General features: G+C 47.0%; 2 protein-coding genes and 1 long non-coding RNA gene across 4 annotated transcripts in view; 1 reads left to right on the top strand and 2 right to left on the bottom strand.

Annotated features, from left to right (window-relative positions):
- Positions 1–2805: 2805 nt before the first annotated feature.
- On the bottom strand, positions 2806–4467 carry LOC138144963 (uncharacterized). The gene is made up of 2 exons (XR_011164055.1): positions 4328–4467; positions 2806–3263 (listed from the first exon to the last, which is right to left on the bottom strand). It is a non-coding gene; the product is annotated as an uncharacterized lncRNA (long non-coding RNA).
- Positions 3356–5041, top strand: ZNF511 (zinc finger protein 511). The gene is made up of 2 exons (XM_069066567.1): positions 3356–4202; positions 4301–5041. Exons 1-2 carry the CDS (start codon positions 4038–4040, stop codon positions 4871–4873), a joined length of 738 nt encoding a protein of 245 aa, XP_068922668.1. The 5' UTR covers positions 3356–4037; the 3' UTR covers positions 4874–5041.
- A 6-nt stretch (positions 5042–5047) lies between these two features.
- Positions 5048–18189, bottom strand: part of OSBPL5 (oxysterol binding protein like 5) — a 114607-nt gene continuing 101465 nt past the window's right edge. For both annotated transcript variants that reach the window (XM_069066566.1, XM_069066564.1), the window contains 3 exons: positions 9683–9809; positions 7288–7390; positions 5048–6297 (listed from right to left, as the gene is read on the bottom strand). In XM_069066566.1, coding sequence (XP_068922667.1) covers positions 6165–6297; positions 7288–7390; positions 9683–9809 — 363 coding nt within the window. In that variant the 3' untranslated portion in view covers positions 5048–6164. The remainder of the gene's footprint in view (positions 6298–7287; positions 7391–9682; positions 9810–18189) is intronic.

Genomic DNA, 18189 nt, shown 5'->3' with positions numbered 1-18189 from the left:
TGAGTTGCTTTCCTTTAACAAAGCAGATCCAAGAACCTGTGTTGGCAGCAAACCCTGGGGACGCTGGGGTGCTTGCTGCTACAGAGTCTTAACACGTTTTTCTGAAACTCATCATTTCTGAAAGCACAATCGCATTCCATCACAATTAGACAACATAACTTGTCCAGTCATTCCCAATGGATGGGTATCCCAATGATCTCCAATTTTCTGTCACCACAAAAAGAGCTGCTATAAATATCTGTGTAGACATGGGTGCTTTTCCCCTTTAAAAAAAAACCTCTTTGGGATACAGACCTAGTGGTGGTATTGCTGGATCAAAGGGTATGTACAGTTGAATAGCCCTTTGGGCATAGTTCTAGATTGCTCCCCAGGGTGGCTGGACCAGTAGTGAAAAGCCTTTTAAAAAGATTTTGTTTGATTCTGGAGGCAATAAGGAGCCATTGCATCGTGCTGAGCAAGGGGAGTGACATGGTGAGACCTGTACAAAAGCAAGGTGGGGGATGGACTGGAGTGGGGGCAGACTTGAGGCAGGGTGCCCTAACAATTCAGCTGTGACGTTGGGGATGACGTTGGGGCTGACGTTGGGGCTCAAACCAGGGAAGTGGAGAGAAGGGGGTGTGCGGACCTCTAGAGGAAGGCAGACCTGACCCAACAGACTGGATACAATGGGATACAGCTCAGGAGAGGAACAGAGGATGTTAGTCAGACTGAAACCCCTGAGGGTAGTGATGAGGTTTAGAGTTGGTAGAGATGGTTTAGGTGCGAAAGAATTCACTTAGACCTTCTATTTTAGACTTTTACGTGAAAAGGCCTCATGGGCCTCCTCATGGGCCACAAAGCTAAGTGGGACCCGGATTTTTGGGAGAGCTATGTGTAAATAGAGGTTTCAGAATGCTGATGTGGCTTTAGACATTTTTATGGAAGTTAAAGATTAAAGACAGGACAGGAATAATGGGGTGCTTGGGATCTATGTCTGTAACATCAGTTTGTAAAATCAGTCTGTAAAATCACACTACCCCCCTCTCCCAGCCTCAGAGCATTAACTCTGCCCCTTCCCCCTGCCAGCAACAGCCCATGAACTGTTTATCTCTGCTTGGAACTATAACAAGCTACAGCTATGAATCCTTCACTAAACCATCTATAAACATTTTAGCTTAGGCAAATGTTATGTCCCCCTAGTATAATGGCCAGCTGCCCCCATGAATCCTTCAATGCGATATCTGTAGGTTAACTCCTTAGCCAATTATACACATACTGAATCTCCCTTAGCCTTGGTTCCATCTTGTCACACGCGACACTGATGGGTGGCAGACTGGGCACTTCTCAGTCATCCCTGATCTAGCTGACTTAGTGACATTTTAAGCCTAACCCCCCCTCCCCCACCTTGGGCTTTTTCCCAGTGAATTATGGGCAATACACCTTCGAAGTTATTAAAAATGCATGTTCCTTTAAGCACTGACCACTCCTTAACTCTTCCCTAATCCCACCCTTACTCACCCAGTTAGTATAGTTGACACCTGATTTACTGTCTTGACTGCTTAAAAACTATACCAATGTCTTCTTTAAGTTTGCAGGTTCCCTAAGAACCCTTGCCTGCTGTTAAGGGTAACAATAAACTTTTACAATCCTGACTTCAAAGTTGGTTTGGGCCTAGTGAATTCCTTCCAGACTTAGGGACTCTGGTTACTGATTTGTGCCCTTTTATAACCTATTGCCATTCCCCCCATCAGGGAGACATGAGATGAGGGAGATGAGGGGAATTCTTTGAGGTTTAAGGATCTAAGGACAGTGCAGGAAGCCTAAGGGAAACACAGGAAAAGGGAAACAAAAGTAACTCTTTTGGTACAGATTTCAGATGTGGGGAAAGGGCTTCAGGTTAGAGAACAAACCAGGAGGCTTCTCAAAGTACTGGGAAAGCACCTCTTAAGCCTTAACCACTTGTATCCCAATCAGCAGGGACTGGAAACAGCCCTTTGTTCTCCATTCACTCTAACAAGCCCTGGCAGCGATGTAATTCAGAAATGTTTATTGACTGACCCAATAGTCCTGTGCACAGAGACTCTGAATCTGGGTCTGCTCTGTAAGGAGAGTTTCAATCTGTTCTTCTGGAGAGAAAGGACTGGCCAGGGGCTGGGACCTGGCTGTCTCAGCTCCTTCTGCCCATCCTGGGGTTGCCTTGGAACTCCCAAGGGAGGGGATTCCCTCCACCACTCCTGTAACTTAACTCTGAGAAAGGCCCTATTGTGCACCTCCTGGTTGGCTTTGTCTCCCTGCTAATCCAAGACCTGGCATACAGGAGGGGCTTAATTACTGCTTGTTGCTTGCCTGAACAGTAATAGGAAGAGGAACGTGAAAGTGTCTGGGAGCATCTCTGCTCCAGGAACTTGTTCCTCTCATGCCATAGGGGACTGGGGTTTCTTTCCAGAATCTGGCCTGGCAAGCTGTCCCTCACCACCTCCTCCAGGAAGCCCTCCCTCACACCCCACTGCTTTCTTTGGCCTCAGCTGAAACTCCTGGAGGGCAGGGCCTCTTTCACTCCCCCAGCATGTGATAGGTGCTTAATGAATGAGGCTGGGTCAGTGTTGATATCACTGGTCCCTGCTCACACAACCAGGCAGCAGCAAACATGTGGCACCTCCTAGGCATGGGAGGCTCCTGGGGTGGGGTTTTAAACATAACCAGCACCTACACAGGCCTTTCTTCCGCTCTGAGGCCCTGCCATGAGCAGTGCTTTGTCCCCAGGGGTTCACTATCCCCCTGGTGTGGGGTACAAAAACCCTAACCCAAACTGACTACTCAGAGACCTCAGAGTGAAGACAGGAAGTTTATTAGAATCTGGAGAATCGGGCGGTCCAGTCACTGAAACAATGTCCAGGAGAGGAGGCCGCAGTACAGAAGCTAAAGCTGGGTTAAATACGCAAAGGGTTACAAACATTAACATGATTATTACTAATGAGGCTCTAATCTTGTTGGATAATATACATAATACATGAAGTTCATTACACAGGCGCAGTAACAATCTTAGACTACTGAGCCACCCTTCAGTCAGACCCTAGACACATTGTTATCAGGACTTGAGTGCCCCAAGGCTCCTGTCTGTTCCTTGATTGGTCAAATCCACCTGCTGCTGCCGCTCCTTCCATTCTTCATTATTTTCAGTATTATCTAGGAGTTGTAGTCTGGGAACCAGGGTCTGAGCTTCTTTCCCAAGGTTACTGCCTGGTCCTCCTTATCAGCAGTCTTGTTCAGCAATTCTTGCAGTTCTATAGAAACTTAAATTAACTCTTTTATGGTAAGCTGGGTGAGAAGGGCTGCCTAGAACAGGGCAACTATAGAGAAAGACTTCTAAGGTTTCAAAGTCACAGAATTGCTAGAAAAATGGAGACTTCGGCCCAAGGCCTTCCTTCCTTTACAGGCAGTCTCTGAGAAAGCACACTGACCTGTGCCGCACACCCTTTTCTGAGGGGAGCAAAGCTGAGGGATGTGCCCGGGGTCACACTGCCATGTGGCTGCCCACCCGGTGGCGTGGCCCCCTCCCCCATCGAAACCCTGCGCGGGCACATGATCCCATTCCTGCAGAGGGGGGGCCCCAGGGCGGGGCAGGGTCTGCCCGGGATCGCAGCCCCGCCCCCAGACCAGCGGTGGCGGGGAGCCTGGAGCCGCTTCGGGCGGTTTCTCCCTCCCCCACCCCCAGGGGACTTTTCCCTTTCCCTGATACAGTAGCAGCGGCAGCCGCAGAATGTAACACTTCGAGATACTGACGAGCCCCCGGCCGGGCTCCTGCGCTAGCCTCGGCCGCCCGGGCGGTGTAACCAGGGGGCGGGGGCAGCAGGGCTCCTCCCCTCCCCCCCCCCATCCCGGCTTGGGTTGCTTCCCAGGGACCTCTGGGTAAGACGCCTGCGCAGTGGGCACCAAGAGCACGTCCCTTTAAGAATGGCCTAGTCCCTGACCACGCCCCCGCCTCCCAGAAGTGGTTCCTGGACCGGAAGTGACGCCACTAGCCTCTCCCGGCCCCGGGCCCCACCCCCGGCAAAAGGATGCAGCTGCCTCCGGGGTTGCCGGCTCGCCTGGGTGCGGGCCCGGGCGGGGGCCCCTCCGAGTCGCCCCCGTTGCCCGTGCTCCGCCACCCGGCCTCCGGGACCGCCCCCTTCCGCTTCGAGCCGCGGGCCCAGAGCCTGCCCCGGGGACACCCGTTGTTCGAGGTCACGTAGGTCCGGGGGCGGGGCCTGGGGCGGGAGAGGGCCTGCCTGGGAGGGGGCGGGGCTTCCGGGGCCCAGGCTCACCGGACTCCTCCCTGCAGGATGGGGACGTCCAGAGGCACGCCTACCTGCACGACGTCATCACGCAGGTCTCGCAGGCGCCCGAGCGGCCCCGCGGGGAGGCTTTCGGCTGCCACGTGGCCGGCTGCCCGCAGGAGTTCGCCAGCCTGGAGGCCTTCGAGCACCACTACCGGACGCTGCACACGCACGTGTGCTCCGTGTGCCGGCGCGCCTTCCCCTCGGCGCGCCTGCTGGACGTGCACATCCTCGAGTGGCACGACGCGCTCTTCCAGCTGCTGGCCGAGCGGCAGAACATGCACCAGTGCCTGGTGGAGGGCTGCCCCGACCGGTTCCGCAGCAGCCGCGAGCGCAGGGAGCACCTGGTGCGGGCGCACCGCTACCCGCCCGACTTCCGCTTCGACCAGCCGCGGAAGGCGCGGGGGCCCGGGCCGGCGGCGGCGGCGGCGGCGGGGGGCGAGGAGGCCATGGAGGTGTGCCCCGGGGAGGCGGCGCCCGAGAGGCGCGCCCACAGCCGCCGCGTCCCGGCCACCGTCTGCTTCGGCCAAGGGGCCACGCGGGGCTTTAAAAATGCCAAGAAGAGGGGCGACCCCTGAGCCCCGCCTGGCCGGGATCCTGCGGGGATCGTGCGGGCTGTGGATGGCCGAAGCGGAATGAGGGGCAGAGGGACCCCGCGGACACAGGGCCGCCTCGCGCCTGCAGCCCCTGCCCCCCAGTCACCCCTGGAATGTGAAATAAAGTCCAAAAAAGAGCCCCCAGAAAAGGACACAGAAGGTGATAGGTCACTTTATTTTACTGTTATCAAGCAGAAACAAGTTTCCCCACAGGAGGAGGTGCAGAACAGACAGGATGAAATGCCAACAGTCTGGACATGTGGCATTGCAGACTGGCCCGGGCACCTCGGGCACCACTGCTGGCTGACGACTGTTCAGGCTGAGCCGAGGTGCCTGCGGACAGACAGACACAGACAAACACTGGCCCACTCACTCACACTTCCCCTCCTCCCCCCTGCTCCTTGGACTGGGTGAGGCCCCACAGGAGAGGCTTGGTGATGGGGCCTTCTGCACCACATAAGAATGGCCACTTCAGTGATAGAAAACAGAAAAGTTCTTAGGGGAGGAGGGGCACGGGGACCCTCCCAGCCCAGCAGCAGGGCTGTCTGAGGAGCTGCCCAGACACCCAGGCTGGGCTCCTGCCACAGAGCCAGGATTCTAGTGGGACTCCACAGATCCCAGTGCCACACAGGTGGGCAACACTGAGCTTGGATGCCAGCTTGGAGTCTCCTCTCACTCAGGGCTGGCGTTTCCAGTCCTGGCTTCCTGAGGAGGGAGGCCCTGGGCTGTACACAGCACCATGACTGTGCTTACGAGATCTATGGCACCTGGCTGGTCCTTGGGTCCCCCTGCATTTCCTGAAATGGTTGTCCCTCCTCAAGGGAGGAAGGATGGAGGGAAGGAGGGATGCTGCAAGCTGTCCTCAGCCTTGGTGCCACTCTCAGGCCAGGCCCTCTCCTTCCCTCCTCCTGCTACCCCACATGTGTGGTGGAACCTGGTGAAAGGCCATGTCCACTCAGGTTGGGGGACAGCAGTACTGGATGGTGCTGACATGAACCACATGCAATGGACAGACAGATGGACAGATGGACTGATGAGGACAAGACACCTTAGGAAACAGAGTGCACAGATAAGCTACATTTGGCTTCAGCGATTAAGGCCCACATGGGTAGTACAGTCCTGAAGCTGTGCCCCCTGTGAAGGGCGCTGGCTGCCCAGGAGGGGTGCTTGGGGCCTTGAGCCTGGCCGCCTGGCCTTTCCTGGAAGGGCTCCCGGGGTGGGGGCAGTGTCCATTTGGCAGGGAGGTGCACGGGCTGCTGCCCCTAGAGCGCTTTTATTTCAAGACATAGTTAATGAACAGTTGACATGTCAGAAACACACAGAGTAGAAACCAGCAGCGTGAGCTATGGAGAAAGCTTCTGGGCGCCCGCCTGGACAAAGACTTTTTGTTCAGAGCCGTGAGGTTCCTGGAACAGAGACAGGCAGGTGGGGTGAGTGGGGCTCTGTTCTTTGCCTTGGGCGATGCTTTCTCACCCCCTCCCTCTTGATGGGGTGTGCTGCCTTCCTCGTGGAGCTGGCTGCTCCTTGAGGGCAGGGCCTGCCTTTGGCCTTTCTTGGTATCCCCAGAGCCTGGCATCAAGGAGTGCTTTAGGACTGATTGATCTTGGCGGCTTGACAAGTGTCGGTCAGTAAACATTTATTAAGCATTCCTAGGTGCCAGGCTATGTGCCAGGCTCTGGGGATGCCAAGAAAGGCCAAAGCTCCCTCATCTCCATATTCACCGGGGCTGCACCAGGGACCTCAGCTGCCTCCAGACTTCCCTGCCCATTTGCTAAGGAACAGCACTGCCATAGTGGAGAGAAGGCAGGCTTTGGAAGCTAGGCGGCCTTGGTTTGAAGTCTTCCTCTGATGTAGGCCCACTGTGTGACCCTGGGCAGGGCTTGTAACCTCCCTGTCTCAGGTAATTCTCAAAGATCACAAGATACCAGAGTTCCCTTTGCCCTGCTGGAGGGCATTGTCACGCCTGAAATCTCCCAGGTAGGAAGAACAAAGGCCCAGATCTGAACTGCCACTTTTAGGCCTGAAATTCTACTTCCTTTCAAAGTCCTGGGACCTTCTCCCACCTAGGCTGGACTGGGCCTGGCTGGACTCGGCTGCACCTTAAGGAGGATGGATCTGCATGTGAATCACCCTTCTTTGGTCACTGCACTGGCTTGGGGGTCCGGCTCGCCTAGCCTAGCCTACTTACTGGGGCAGGGCCTTGGGAGACTGGGGGTGGTGTTGGAGGCTGGAGCCATTCCAAACTGGCTTCCTTCATTGTTAAATTTTCAAGTGAGCATTTACACCTGTAGACTAAAAGATCCAGGCCTGTCTTCATGGAATCGGGTCCCCTTTCTATTTTTTGGAGAGCTGGTTGTTAACTAGTTACCAGCATGGTGCTGGGTGTGGCTACTCACCTGTGGATGTCCTGTTGGGCCTTCTGTAGGGACAACACTGCAGTATGAATTTCCTTCAGATGCTGGCTCTCCTTCCCACACCGGGCACAGGAGCTTTCACAGTCTGGGACCACAGAGCAAGAAGGGTTATTTCTGTCTCCTGTCTAATGCCTCTAAATAGAACTGATTCTCAGTGCTTCCCCTCCCCCTTCAAGGCAGGAAGAGAAGAATGGGAGAGGATGGCAAAAAAAAAAAGGAAGAGGAGAAAAGGGGATGTGAAGATCCTGGAATCTGGGAGCTGGAGGAACGCAGAGGCTCCGGCCCAATGGGTCTCTAAGCTAGAGTCCCCTCTAGAACCCCCCTGCAAAGTGGCCCCTACTGAGGGGGAGCCTGCTCCACTGTGGGACGGCTTCCTCACGCGGAGTTCATATCTACCTTGGCAGCTTCTACCCAGAGCCCTCTGGGGCCAAGCAGACACCCCAGATACCAGAATCTCAAAGAAAGATCATGAAGCCCTGAGGGGCGTGAGAAGGGAGAAGCCCAAAGGTGTAGTCATGGAATAATAGTGTGCTCAGGGAACAGGCTAGATGAGGCAGCCAGAATGGGGAGAGGCTGGAGGAATTCGAGATTCTTAGTCTGGAGAAGAGAAGGTAGAGGGAAACAAGGACAGCTTGTTGGGCCCAGCAGGGTTGGACCAGGAACCAAGGAGGAGGCTACAGATGGGTCCACATAGGCATGAGAGCTGTCCTGGGTTTCCTCCAGAAGGGAGGACCTTGAAAAGTGAGGATCCTCTCATTGCCCACATTTGGTGATGTTCGGATGCAGAAGCCACTGGAGCTGATGATTCTCTGAACGAGATTTCCCAGGAATATTCTGGCAGCAGGAAGAGGGAACTGTTTAAAGAGACCGAACTGGCTGTCTGGGGAATGGGAAGGGCAGCCCCCGGTTCCACACTCTGAAACAGACAGGCCTGAGCCTTCCACTTGGGAGCTGTCCGGGGTCTGATGGTGCTGATCTCCTTCCCGCCCTCTCCCCTTTCATGTCTGCTAGGGGACGGAAGATCAAATTCCTCTTTACCTCTACCTCCCGGCTTTCTTCCAGTCTTAGCTCCAATCCTGTCTACTGTAAGAGGCCTTTCCCAAGCTCCCTTCTTCCTGGCACCTTCCCTCTGAGGTGATCTCTATGAGATGCTGGCATGCGATCTCCCCCATAGACTGGGAGCTCTGTGAGGGCAGGCACTGTTAGTTCCCGCTCTGGCACATGGTGCATAATAAATGCTTGTTGACTTGACCCGTGGGTTCTCTCTCCTTGGAAGTCTTCAGGCAGAGGCTAAATGGCCACTCGCTATTCCTCATGCACAGTCTGCTTCACACCCACCACTTAGGATTCCTGGTTGGACTAACTCCTCTATTCTGGGATTCTCTGGTTTCCTTCACGACTGACTCATCTCTGACTCCACCAGTGGCACGAGGCCTTTCCTGGTTCCCCAGCTCTTCCCGGTTATCTTCTGACTCCTCCATTGGTATCTGGTTTGTGCTGAGTGACTGACCTGCCATCTGTCCCTTCAGAATGTAAGCTTCTTGAAGGCAGGGCCTGTTTTCGTCCAGTACTTAGCACAATACAGGAGGTACTTTAAATGCTTGTTGGTTAGTTGATGCTGGGGTGGGGATTCCTTTTTGGGTACCACTGGCCTAGGTTGTCCCCGAGGTCCCTCCTACTTATAGAATGATTATGAATTATAATGAAACAATAATAATTATTGTGAATAATAATTATTATTACTAATAATAACAGCACTAACTAGCATTTGCATGGCATGGTCAGGTCGACAAAGCTTTTTATGAATGCTAACTCATTTGTTCTGAGAAGTCTGAGATTCCAGGATGATAAGGTTCTTAAGATCTTAACATGACTAAGTGAATTTGAAGTTTTGCACTTCATGAGAGAATCTGAGTTTGTGAGGGATTTCTGTGCTTGGCCAGCTACTGTTTGGGAGCAGAATGAGGGAGGGATGAGCAGGGGGTACTAATTCCTTTCCACTGAATGGAGTAAAAAAAGCTTCACAGATGACCGATTCTGTCCTCTCACCAATGGTCAAACCAAGGCACTGTGAAGGAAGTGACCTGCCCAGGGAGATGGAGTCCAGTGATCCTCCAGTGTCCTCCCTCTCAGGTGAGGCCATGTTAATTAATCCATCAGCATTTGCTGTGTCTGGCGCCAGACTAGGTACAAGAAAGGAAAAGCAGCCCCTTCCCTGGGGGAGCTCACCATAGAATGGGGAGCTGCCATGTGGAAACAAGTGAAGTCAGAATAAGCAGGAGGTGGCAGCAAAGGGAACGCATCAGCATGAAGTGGGGCGGCCTTATTGGGATCTGGAGGGAGCCAGGCCCTCAGTGGGGGTGGGTCGACCTCCTACCTGCATCCCCTTCGTCATCAGACAGGTCCTGCACAGACTCGGGGGTAGAGCAGCTGCTTTCCGTGTTCTGGCTGTGGTTGGAGGGCTGATCGCTGGCTTTGCGGTGCCGAGAATCCTTTCCTGACCTCTGTGGGAAGACGGTCATCATAAGTGACAATCACCATGTTTCTAAGAGACCCAAGACTGTGAAGCCTTCACATGCAGTGGAGCCTCAGGTCCCCAGAGGTCTCCCGATGCCTGCTTGCTTATTGGGTAAGGAAGCAGCTCCCAGCCTTACAGAGAATGAAGGAGAAGCTGCCACAGGAGCCTCCTAACTTTTCCTCCTGTTGGGAGACTATAGGGGCGGCCTTATTTAATTATTTTAAGGAGAATGAACAGGAGTGTGACTCCAGTTCAATATTTGCAATTTATAATGTTATTAAAGTGTGCTTAGCAGACCAAACAGGTCTTACAGAAATATTGTGTGTCATGGGGGATAGTGAGGATAGTTCAAAAAAAGAAAAAAAAGAAGAAAACCAAATTATGAGAATCAAAAATGAAACGGACGAACCTACCACCAATGAGAGGAAATTAAAACAATAATGAGGAGTTACTTTGCCCAGTGTATGCACATAAACTTGACAATCTTAGTGAAATGAATGCATATTTACAAAATATAAGTTATCCAGATTGATTGAAGAGGAAGTAGATTATTTAAATAACCTCATCTCAGAAAAAGAAATCGAACAAGTCATCAGTGAACTCCCTAGGAAAAAATCTCCAGGGCCAGATGGATTTACTAGTGAATTCTATCAAACATTTAAAGAACAATTGATTCCAATACTCTACAAACTATTTGGGAAAAATAGTGAAGAAGGAGTTCTACCAAATTCTTTTTATGACACAAATATGGTACTGATACCTAAATCAGGAAGAGATAAAACAGAAAGAAAATTATAGACCAATTTCCCTCATGAATATAACTGCAAAAATTTTAAATAAAATATTAGCAAAAAGACTACGGCAACTTATCACAAGAATAATACACTTTGATCAGGTAGGATTTATTCCAGGAATGCAAGGATGGTTTAATATTGGGAAAACCATCAGTATAATTGATCATATCAACAATAAAACTAGTAAAAACCACATGGTTATCTCAATAGATGCAGAAAAGGCTTTTGACAAAATACAATATCCATTCCTATTAAAAACACTAGAAAGTATAGGAATAAATGGAGCCTATCTTAAAATAATAGGTAGCATCTATTTAAAGCCATCCTCAAGTATTACATATAATGGGGAGAAACTAGAAGCATTTCCAGTAAGATCAGGGGTGAAACAAGGGTGTCCACTATCACCCCTCTTATTCAATCTGGTACTAGAAATGTTAGCAGTAGCAATTAGAGAAGAAAAAGAAATCAAAGGAATCACATTAGGCAAAGAAGAGACCAAGCTATCACTCTTTGCGATGATATGATGATATACTTAGAGAATCCTAGAGAATCAAGCAAAAAATTACTTGAGACAATAAATAAATTTGGCAAAGTTGCAGAATATAAAACAAACCCACATAAATCCTCGGCATTCCTATATATTTCCAATGAAATTCAACAGCAAGAAGTAGAAAGAGAAATCCCATTTAAAGTTACTGTAGACATTATAAAATATTTGGGGATCTACCTGCCAAAACAAACCCAAGACCTGTATGAACACAACTACAAAACACTTTTTTTTAAGAGAGCATTATAAAATGCAAAATGGATAATTTTGATTACATTAAATTGAAAAGCTTCTGTACAAACAAAACCAATGTAACCAGGATTAGGAGGGAAGCAGAAAATTGGGAAAGAATTTTTACAACCTATGTCAGTGATAAAGGACTCATTTCTAAAAGACACAGAGAATTGAGTCAAATCTATAAGAATACAAGTCATTTCCCAATTGATAAATGGTCAAAGATATGAACAGGCAGTTTTCAGAAGAAGAAATTAAAGATATCTATAAGCATATGAAAAAATGCTCTAAATCACTATGGATTAGAGAAATGCAAATCAAAACAACTCTGAGGTACATCTCACCAGTCAGATTGGCTAAGATGACAAAACAGGAAAATGACAAATGCTGGAGAGGATGTGGACAAATTGAAACACTAATGCATTGCTGGTGGAGTTGTGAACTGATCCAACCATTCTGGAGAGCAATCTGGAACTATGCCCAAAGGGCTATAAATAATTTCATACCCTTTGACCCAGCAATACCACTTCTAGTGTTGTATCCCAAAGAGATCATAGACGTGGGAGGAAGACCCATATGTACAAAAATATTTATAGCAGCTTTTTTTGTGGTGGCAAAGAATTGGAAATTAAGGGGGTGCTCATCAATTGGGGAATAGCTGGACAAGTTGTGGTATGTGTATGTTATGGAATACTATTGTGCTATAAGAAATGTTACCTGGAGAGGCTTATACGAACTGATGCTGAGAAGAGTAGAGTAGAATTTGTACACAATTACAGACACAACGTATGTGTGACGACCAACTTTGATAGACTGGACTCTTCTCAGCAATCCAGGGTTATAAATCAACCCCAAAAGACTCATGATGGAGAGAGATGTGTGCATCCAGAGAAAGAACTGAGTTTGAACCCAGATTGAAGCAAACTACCTGCTCTTTTTCTTTTTCTTGTTTGGTTTTGTTTCCTCTTTCCCATTGTTCCATGTGATACAATCCTTCTTTATAACCTGAGTAATGCCTAATGTGAAAGTATTTGCAGATATTATACTTGATTGTATGCCACCATGGTGGGGGGGGGAGAGAAAATTTGAAACTCAAGGAATTGTGGAAATAAATCTTGTAAACTAAAAGTAACCAAATTAATAAAGATCAAAAAATAATAATAAAAAAGAAATATTGAGTGTCATGGGGGATAGTGAGGATAGTGATCAGGAAGAGATTGCATCTTCTGAATTTGTAGGAGAAAGACCCTTAGGAAGTACCAAACCTCTTAGCCTCACTCCATGTCTGTCCTATAATCCTGCATGCAGAAGGGAAAATCCTGGGAAACCTAATGGCAGTCCCATCATAGTTTGAGAGTTATATACACCTTTTCAAAAACTTATGAAAGAGGAAGGGTGGACATTATGAGAAATGGGACTTAAAGGTGCAATTTGTTAGCATACCCTGTTATAGAAAATGTCCAGGTCATTAGGACATGGCAAAAATTAAATATAAAAGATCTTAAGTATATAAAAAAGGCTGGGGGCAGAGCCAAGATGGTGGCTAGAAGCAGGAAAACTCCCTGTGCTCCTCCCATAACCACCTCAAATACCTATAAAAAATGACTCTAAACAAACTTTAGGAGAAGTTACAGAACCCACAAAGTAACAGAGAGAAACAGATCTCCTGCTGAGGACAGCCCGGCAGACAGACAGAAAGGGTTCATCACAGTGCCCTGAGAGCAGAGCCCAGCCCTATGTGAGCCCACAGTTCTAGCCTCAGGGTGACCCAACCAGCCGCAGCTAGAGGGATGTCTGTAGAGTAGATCACCAGCAGCTGTGGTGGTTTCTAGAATTATCAACCCATAAGTATTACCCCAAGGGATGAAAAACGGCCCCACATTATGTCAAAAGTTTGTGGCAAAGGCCTTAGAATCAACCAGAAGAAAATATCCTACAGCTTACTTAATTCGTTATATTAATGGTGTTCTTTATGTACACCAAGATGTGTTTACCCTAGAGAAGATATTAGAGGAGGTTACAAATAATTTCGCTGCTGTAGGACTTAAAATAGCCCCTGAAAAGATACAGAAGATAGCTCCTTTTATGTATTTAGGTAATAAAGTGCAGAACACTACTGTAGCACTTCAGAAAATGGAAATTAGGTAGGATAATATTAAAACATTAAATGACTTTCAAAAGCTTATGGGGGATATAAATTGGATCAGACCTAGTCTGGGTATTTTGAATGAATGTTTAACACTCTTATACCAATTACTGGAAGATGATACCAACCTTAATTCTCCTAGAATTCTTACACCGGAAGCTAGGAAGGCATTGGATTACATTCAGGAAGCTATCAGAACTGCAATTACATATAGGGCAGACCCCGTGGGAGTAATACAACTCACTGTGCTAAACACGAAATACAGTCCCACAGGTGCTTTAATGCAAAATGATTTCATGATTGAATGGGGTTATATTTCACATCAGCCGAAATATTCTTTCCAAACTTACCCTGATGGGATGGCTCAACTCACAAAGAAAATGATCAGACAATGCTTATGCCTAAGTGGTCAATTAGGGCAATTGCCTGAAGTTATAAAAGTTCCTTATACTCATGACCAAATCCAACAATTGATTGAGAATCAAGAATCCTGGCAATTGTTGCTAATATATGCTATCCCCATACAACATTATACAACAAAAGGCATTTTTAGATTCTTAATAAACAATGAATTCATAATCACTAAGGTATGTAAGGATCAACCTGTTTCAGAATTTAATGTATTTACTGATGCCACTAAAGACTACAGAGCTTGTGTATACTGTTCTGATAAACAGGTTATGAAAATGATCACCACTCCTTATGATTCCACACAAAAGAATGAGCTCACAGCTATAATATCTGCTCTCACTCTATTTCTTCAGCCTATTAACATTATTACAGATTCTCAATTTGCAGCCCAAGTAACTCAAAAGATAGAAACAGCCAATATATGTAGAAATAAAACTCAGTTGTACATGTTGTTCTGTGATTTACAAGATATTGTACAAAACAGATCACATCCCTTTTACATTATGTATATCCCTTCTCATACCAATCTCTCTGGACCACTTTTTAAGGGTAATCACATAGCTAATCAAATCCTTGTGGGATCACTAGAATTAGCAAGCAATTCCCATCATAGATTTCACCAATCTGCTAGAATGCTTGCTAAAACCTTTGATATCACTAGAGAACAAGCTAGACAAATAGTTAAAAGCTGTCCATCATGTGTTATTTGGAGTCCCTCTATACCCAAAAGGGGGTAAATCCCTGTGGATTGTTGCCCAATGAAATTTGGCAGCCTGATGTTATTCATTATTCTGTTTTTGGGAGGCTAAAATATATACATGTAACCGTGGACACATATTCGGGGTTTACTTGGGCAACTGCTATGTTGGGGGAAAAATCTCCCATGTTCAAGAACATCTTATTACATGCTTTGCTGCTTTGGGTGTGCTGAAACGACTAAAGACTGACAATGGCCCCGCCTACACCTCAAAAAGCTTTGCTGAATTCTGTCTTCAATGGGGTATTCACCATATTACTGGGCTTCCCTACAACTCCACGGGTCAGTCTATTGTTGAAAGAAAAAACTGCACATTTAAAACTGCACTTCCAAAACAAAAAGGGGGAATTTGGAGCACGCCTACCCTGAGACAAATGTTAGGGCTGTCACTATATGTAATAAATTATTTGACATTAGATCATGAAAATAAAACACCAACAGACAAATTCTGGGGTGTTACTGACCATAGATTGGCAATTCCAAAAGATCTCAGCCCCAAACAACTGCAGTTACTGAATGGGTGATGTAGAAAAATGAAATGGGACAACGGTGCTGTCCGCACAGAGTAATAGTGTGCGGCCGAGGCTATTTGTGTGCTTTCACAGATGAAAACGAGGAAGTCTGGGTACTGGAAAGGATAACAGGACTGTTTCAGCAAATGCAGAGACTGCGCATTGCCCCTCCCCCCCTGCCCCCAGCCAGAAGTAGAGGAGATCGACAGCGAAGGAGGAGCCAGAGCCAAAATGAGGGCAATCAGGCGGTGATCCCATTCCCTACTGCCTCTACAAGACACTGGGCAGTCATGGATAATCTGCCTTGGGTGGAGACGGTTGGGTGGGGGGAGTTTCTTCTGGAAATCACTTTAGGAGGAAACGAGTCAGTCATTATTACCAAAGATTTTGATATTCAGAATGCAAACACAACCTGTCCTGTGCTTGATTTTAGTTTTACCGGGTTAGTGGATGCACTGCCTTTGTGACTGACTTTGTGTTTTTTTACTTTTAATATGTCCTCATGTAGCTGAGTACAAATTGTCAAGTATCATTATGAGTATAATTCTTGGGGCAGATTCAAGCATGCTGGTGCCCATGTGGACATTTCTGTTAATATATCTTTTGTCTATGCGAAAGTGTAGAGATAAAAGAGAGCTGAACGGGGGCATCTATGTGGAAGGAATTTTCTGAGTTAATGAGATAGTACACTTTCAAAACATCACAACATATACCATGGGCATTTTGGGGACTTTCTCGAATTGTTCAGGACTGTGGGGTAAACATCAGATGCTGTGTCCTGACTGAGACTTGTGGGACTCATCTTTGGGCCAAGTGGATCCCCATTTAAAGATTTTAGGACTAACGTACCCGTTTGCCATTAGGTGGTACAGCAAACCTATGTTTCCTGGCACAATGACACGAACATTCAACACAGACATAGGGGGTACCCTAAACAAAATCGGTTTGGACACTTACAGAGAGGGAACCCAGAAATATGGAAAATCCTTTTGCTGCGGGCCCTGGTTTTTGCTGTATGTACTTCAGCAAGACCGACCACAGCTTTGTATGTGTTTGTTTAGGAGGGAGGTATGCATTCATGTGGGGAAATCATAGCAATGTAAATAGCACACAAACTGATAAGCATTACAGTATCATATGTGTTAATTTTAAAGTTTCTGAATGTCATGATAATACTTCTTTTGGGCAATTGCTATTTGTTATAAGAAGACCAAGTATGGCTACAACACCTGTAGATGGTGAGCATTGGTTTCACTCTCATGCTGATCATTCTATGGCTCAAATTAATCAACAATTGGGTTTCAATTGAAAAAAAGAGGTGTCTTTCCTGTATTGTTGTTGGGATAATTATTTTAATTACTACTATAGTGAGCAGAGTGCATCAACACTGTACAAAATCAGATAGTACAAGCTCAATTTTTGCATGAAATTGTCAATGTTTCATGAGGGTTTTTGTTACAATCAGAATCAACAAGTTTTTATAAAGCAATATCACAGCTCAGAGAAGAACTAATTGCTATAGCTGATGAAATTAAATTAATGCAAGTTAGACAAAGGTTAATATGTGATTATAGATATATGTATTTCTGTATGGTAAACAAAATAGATAATGAATCAGAATATAACATAACTCAAATTAGAAATCATCTTAATGGGCTGTGGGGTAACATGACCCTTGACATAAATGATTTAGAAAATTTGGCTGGCCTCATGGATCAGGAAAGTCAGCAGTCACTACTACTGAATTCAGAAGCAAAAAGCATTGTAGATTGGATAAAGAGAGCTCAAGGAATGTTACCTGGACAAGTACAGCAGACAATCCCCTTCCTAGGAATGGGGGGGGGGACTACTTGTTTTATGTACCTGGTCACCCATCCTTATTTCCTCTTTTTCTCGTATCCTTCAACAAGTGGTTCATAACATCCAGTTGCATGATTCTGCCCAGAGTGTCTGAGATAATTGAAATAGGGGGAGATGTGGAGAGCTTTTGGGGATTTCTTGCCCTCACTCACAGAACATTGCCCTCCCTTAATATAACATCTGCAGGGTTGCAGGGCAGTTAATCATGAGGACAATTAGACACCATGCCTCTGGCCATGGTCCCATGATATAGCGCTAATAAATAACTGACCTTAAGCAAGGCTATAGAGTGAACAAGATCTAAGGAGGTCCTTGTACATTGTCTGCATTCTCTCAGGTCATGTAGACCTCCCTGCTGGGAGGCATGTAAACTCTGTGTGCTTCTTATATTGTTGGTTCTGTATGAAATGGCTCTGTAATAAACAGGCTATTGATTACACCCCTGTCTCATTATTCTCACTGCTCACTAGCCCACCAACTGTGCTGGCCACAGTATAAAAATACCAAACACAGTAAAGGAATTTTATATGTTAAGATAAGCCCGAGAGGTAAACAGAGAAGGAGAGACTAATTCCACAAAAAGCAGAGACTCAGACAAAAAAAATGGTTTGGCCATAAGGACTACAAGTATAGATGGGAGAAATGAAGGAAGACATAATAACATGAAGCTTGAATTGAAATAAGAAATCCTGGAGGGGGGGATGGAGAGCAGAAACCTTACCACCCAAGCAGTGGACTTCCTTCAAAATAGAATGAACCAATCAGAGCTCAATGACTCCACGACCTAACAGGAGACATTAAAGCAGAATCAAAAGGTTGAAAAAAAAAAAAAAGAATAGGTGAAAATGTAAAGTGACCATATGAAAAAGAGCTGAGCTGCGAAACAGATCGAGGACAGAGAGTTTCAGACCCACAGGACTTCCTGAAAAGGACGAGCAAGCCAAACAGTCCAGACTCCAAATGTCAAGAAACCAGAAAGGGAAACTGCTCAGATCTATGAGAACCAGAGGCAAATGGAAAAGAGAAAACGCTGGACGACATCAGCTCCCAAGTGAAAGAAAAAAACAAACTGCAAATGGCCAGAGGAAAGAGTTCAAGTCCCTAA

The sequence above is a fragment of the Petaurus breviceps genome, unplaced genomic scaffold (genome assembly GCF_028583685.1).
Source record: "Petaurus breviceps papuanus isolate PSGF00001 unplaced genomic scaffold, PetGlider_PUasm1.0 90721, whole genome shotgun sequence".
NCBI classification, from domain to species: Eukaryota; Metazoa; Chordata; class Mammalia; order Diprotodontia; family Petauridae; genus Petaurus; species Petaurus breviceps.
This window is presented reverse-complemented; position numbering and strand designations above follow the sequence as displayed.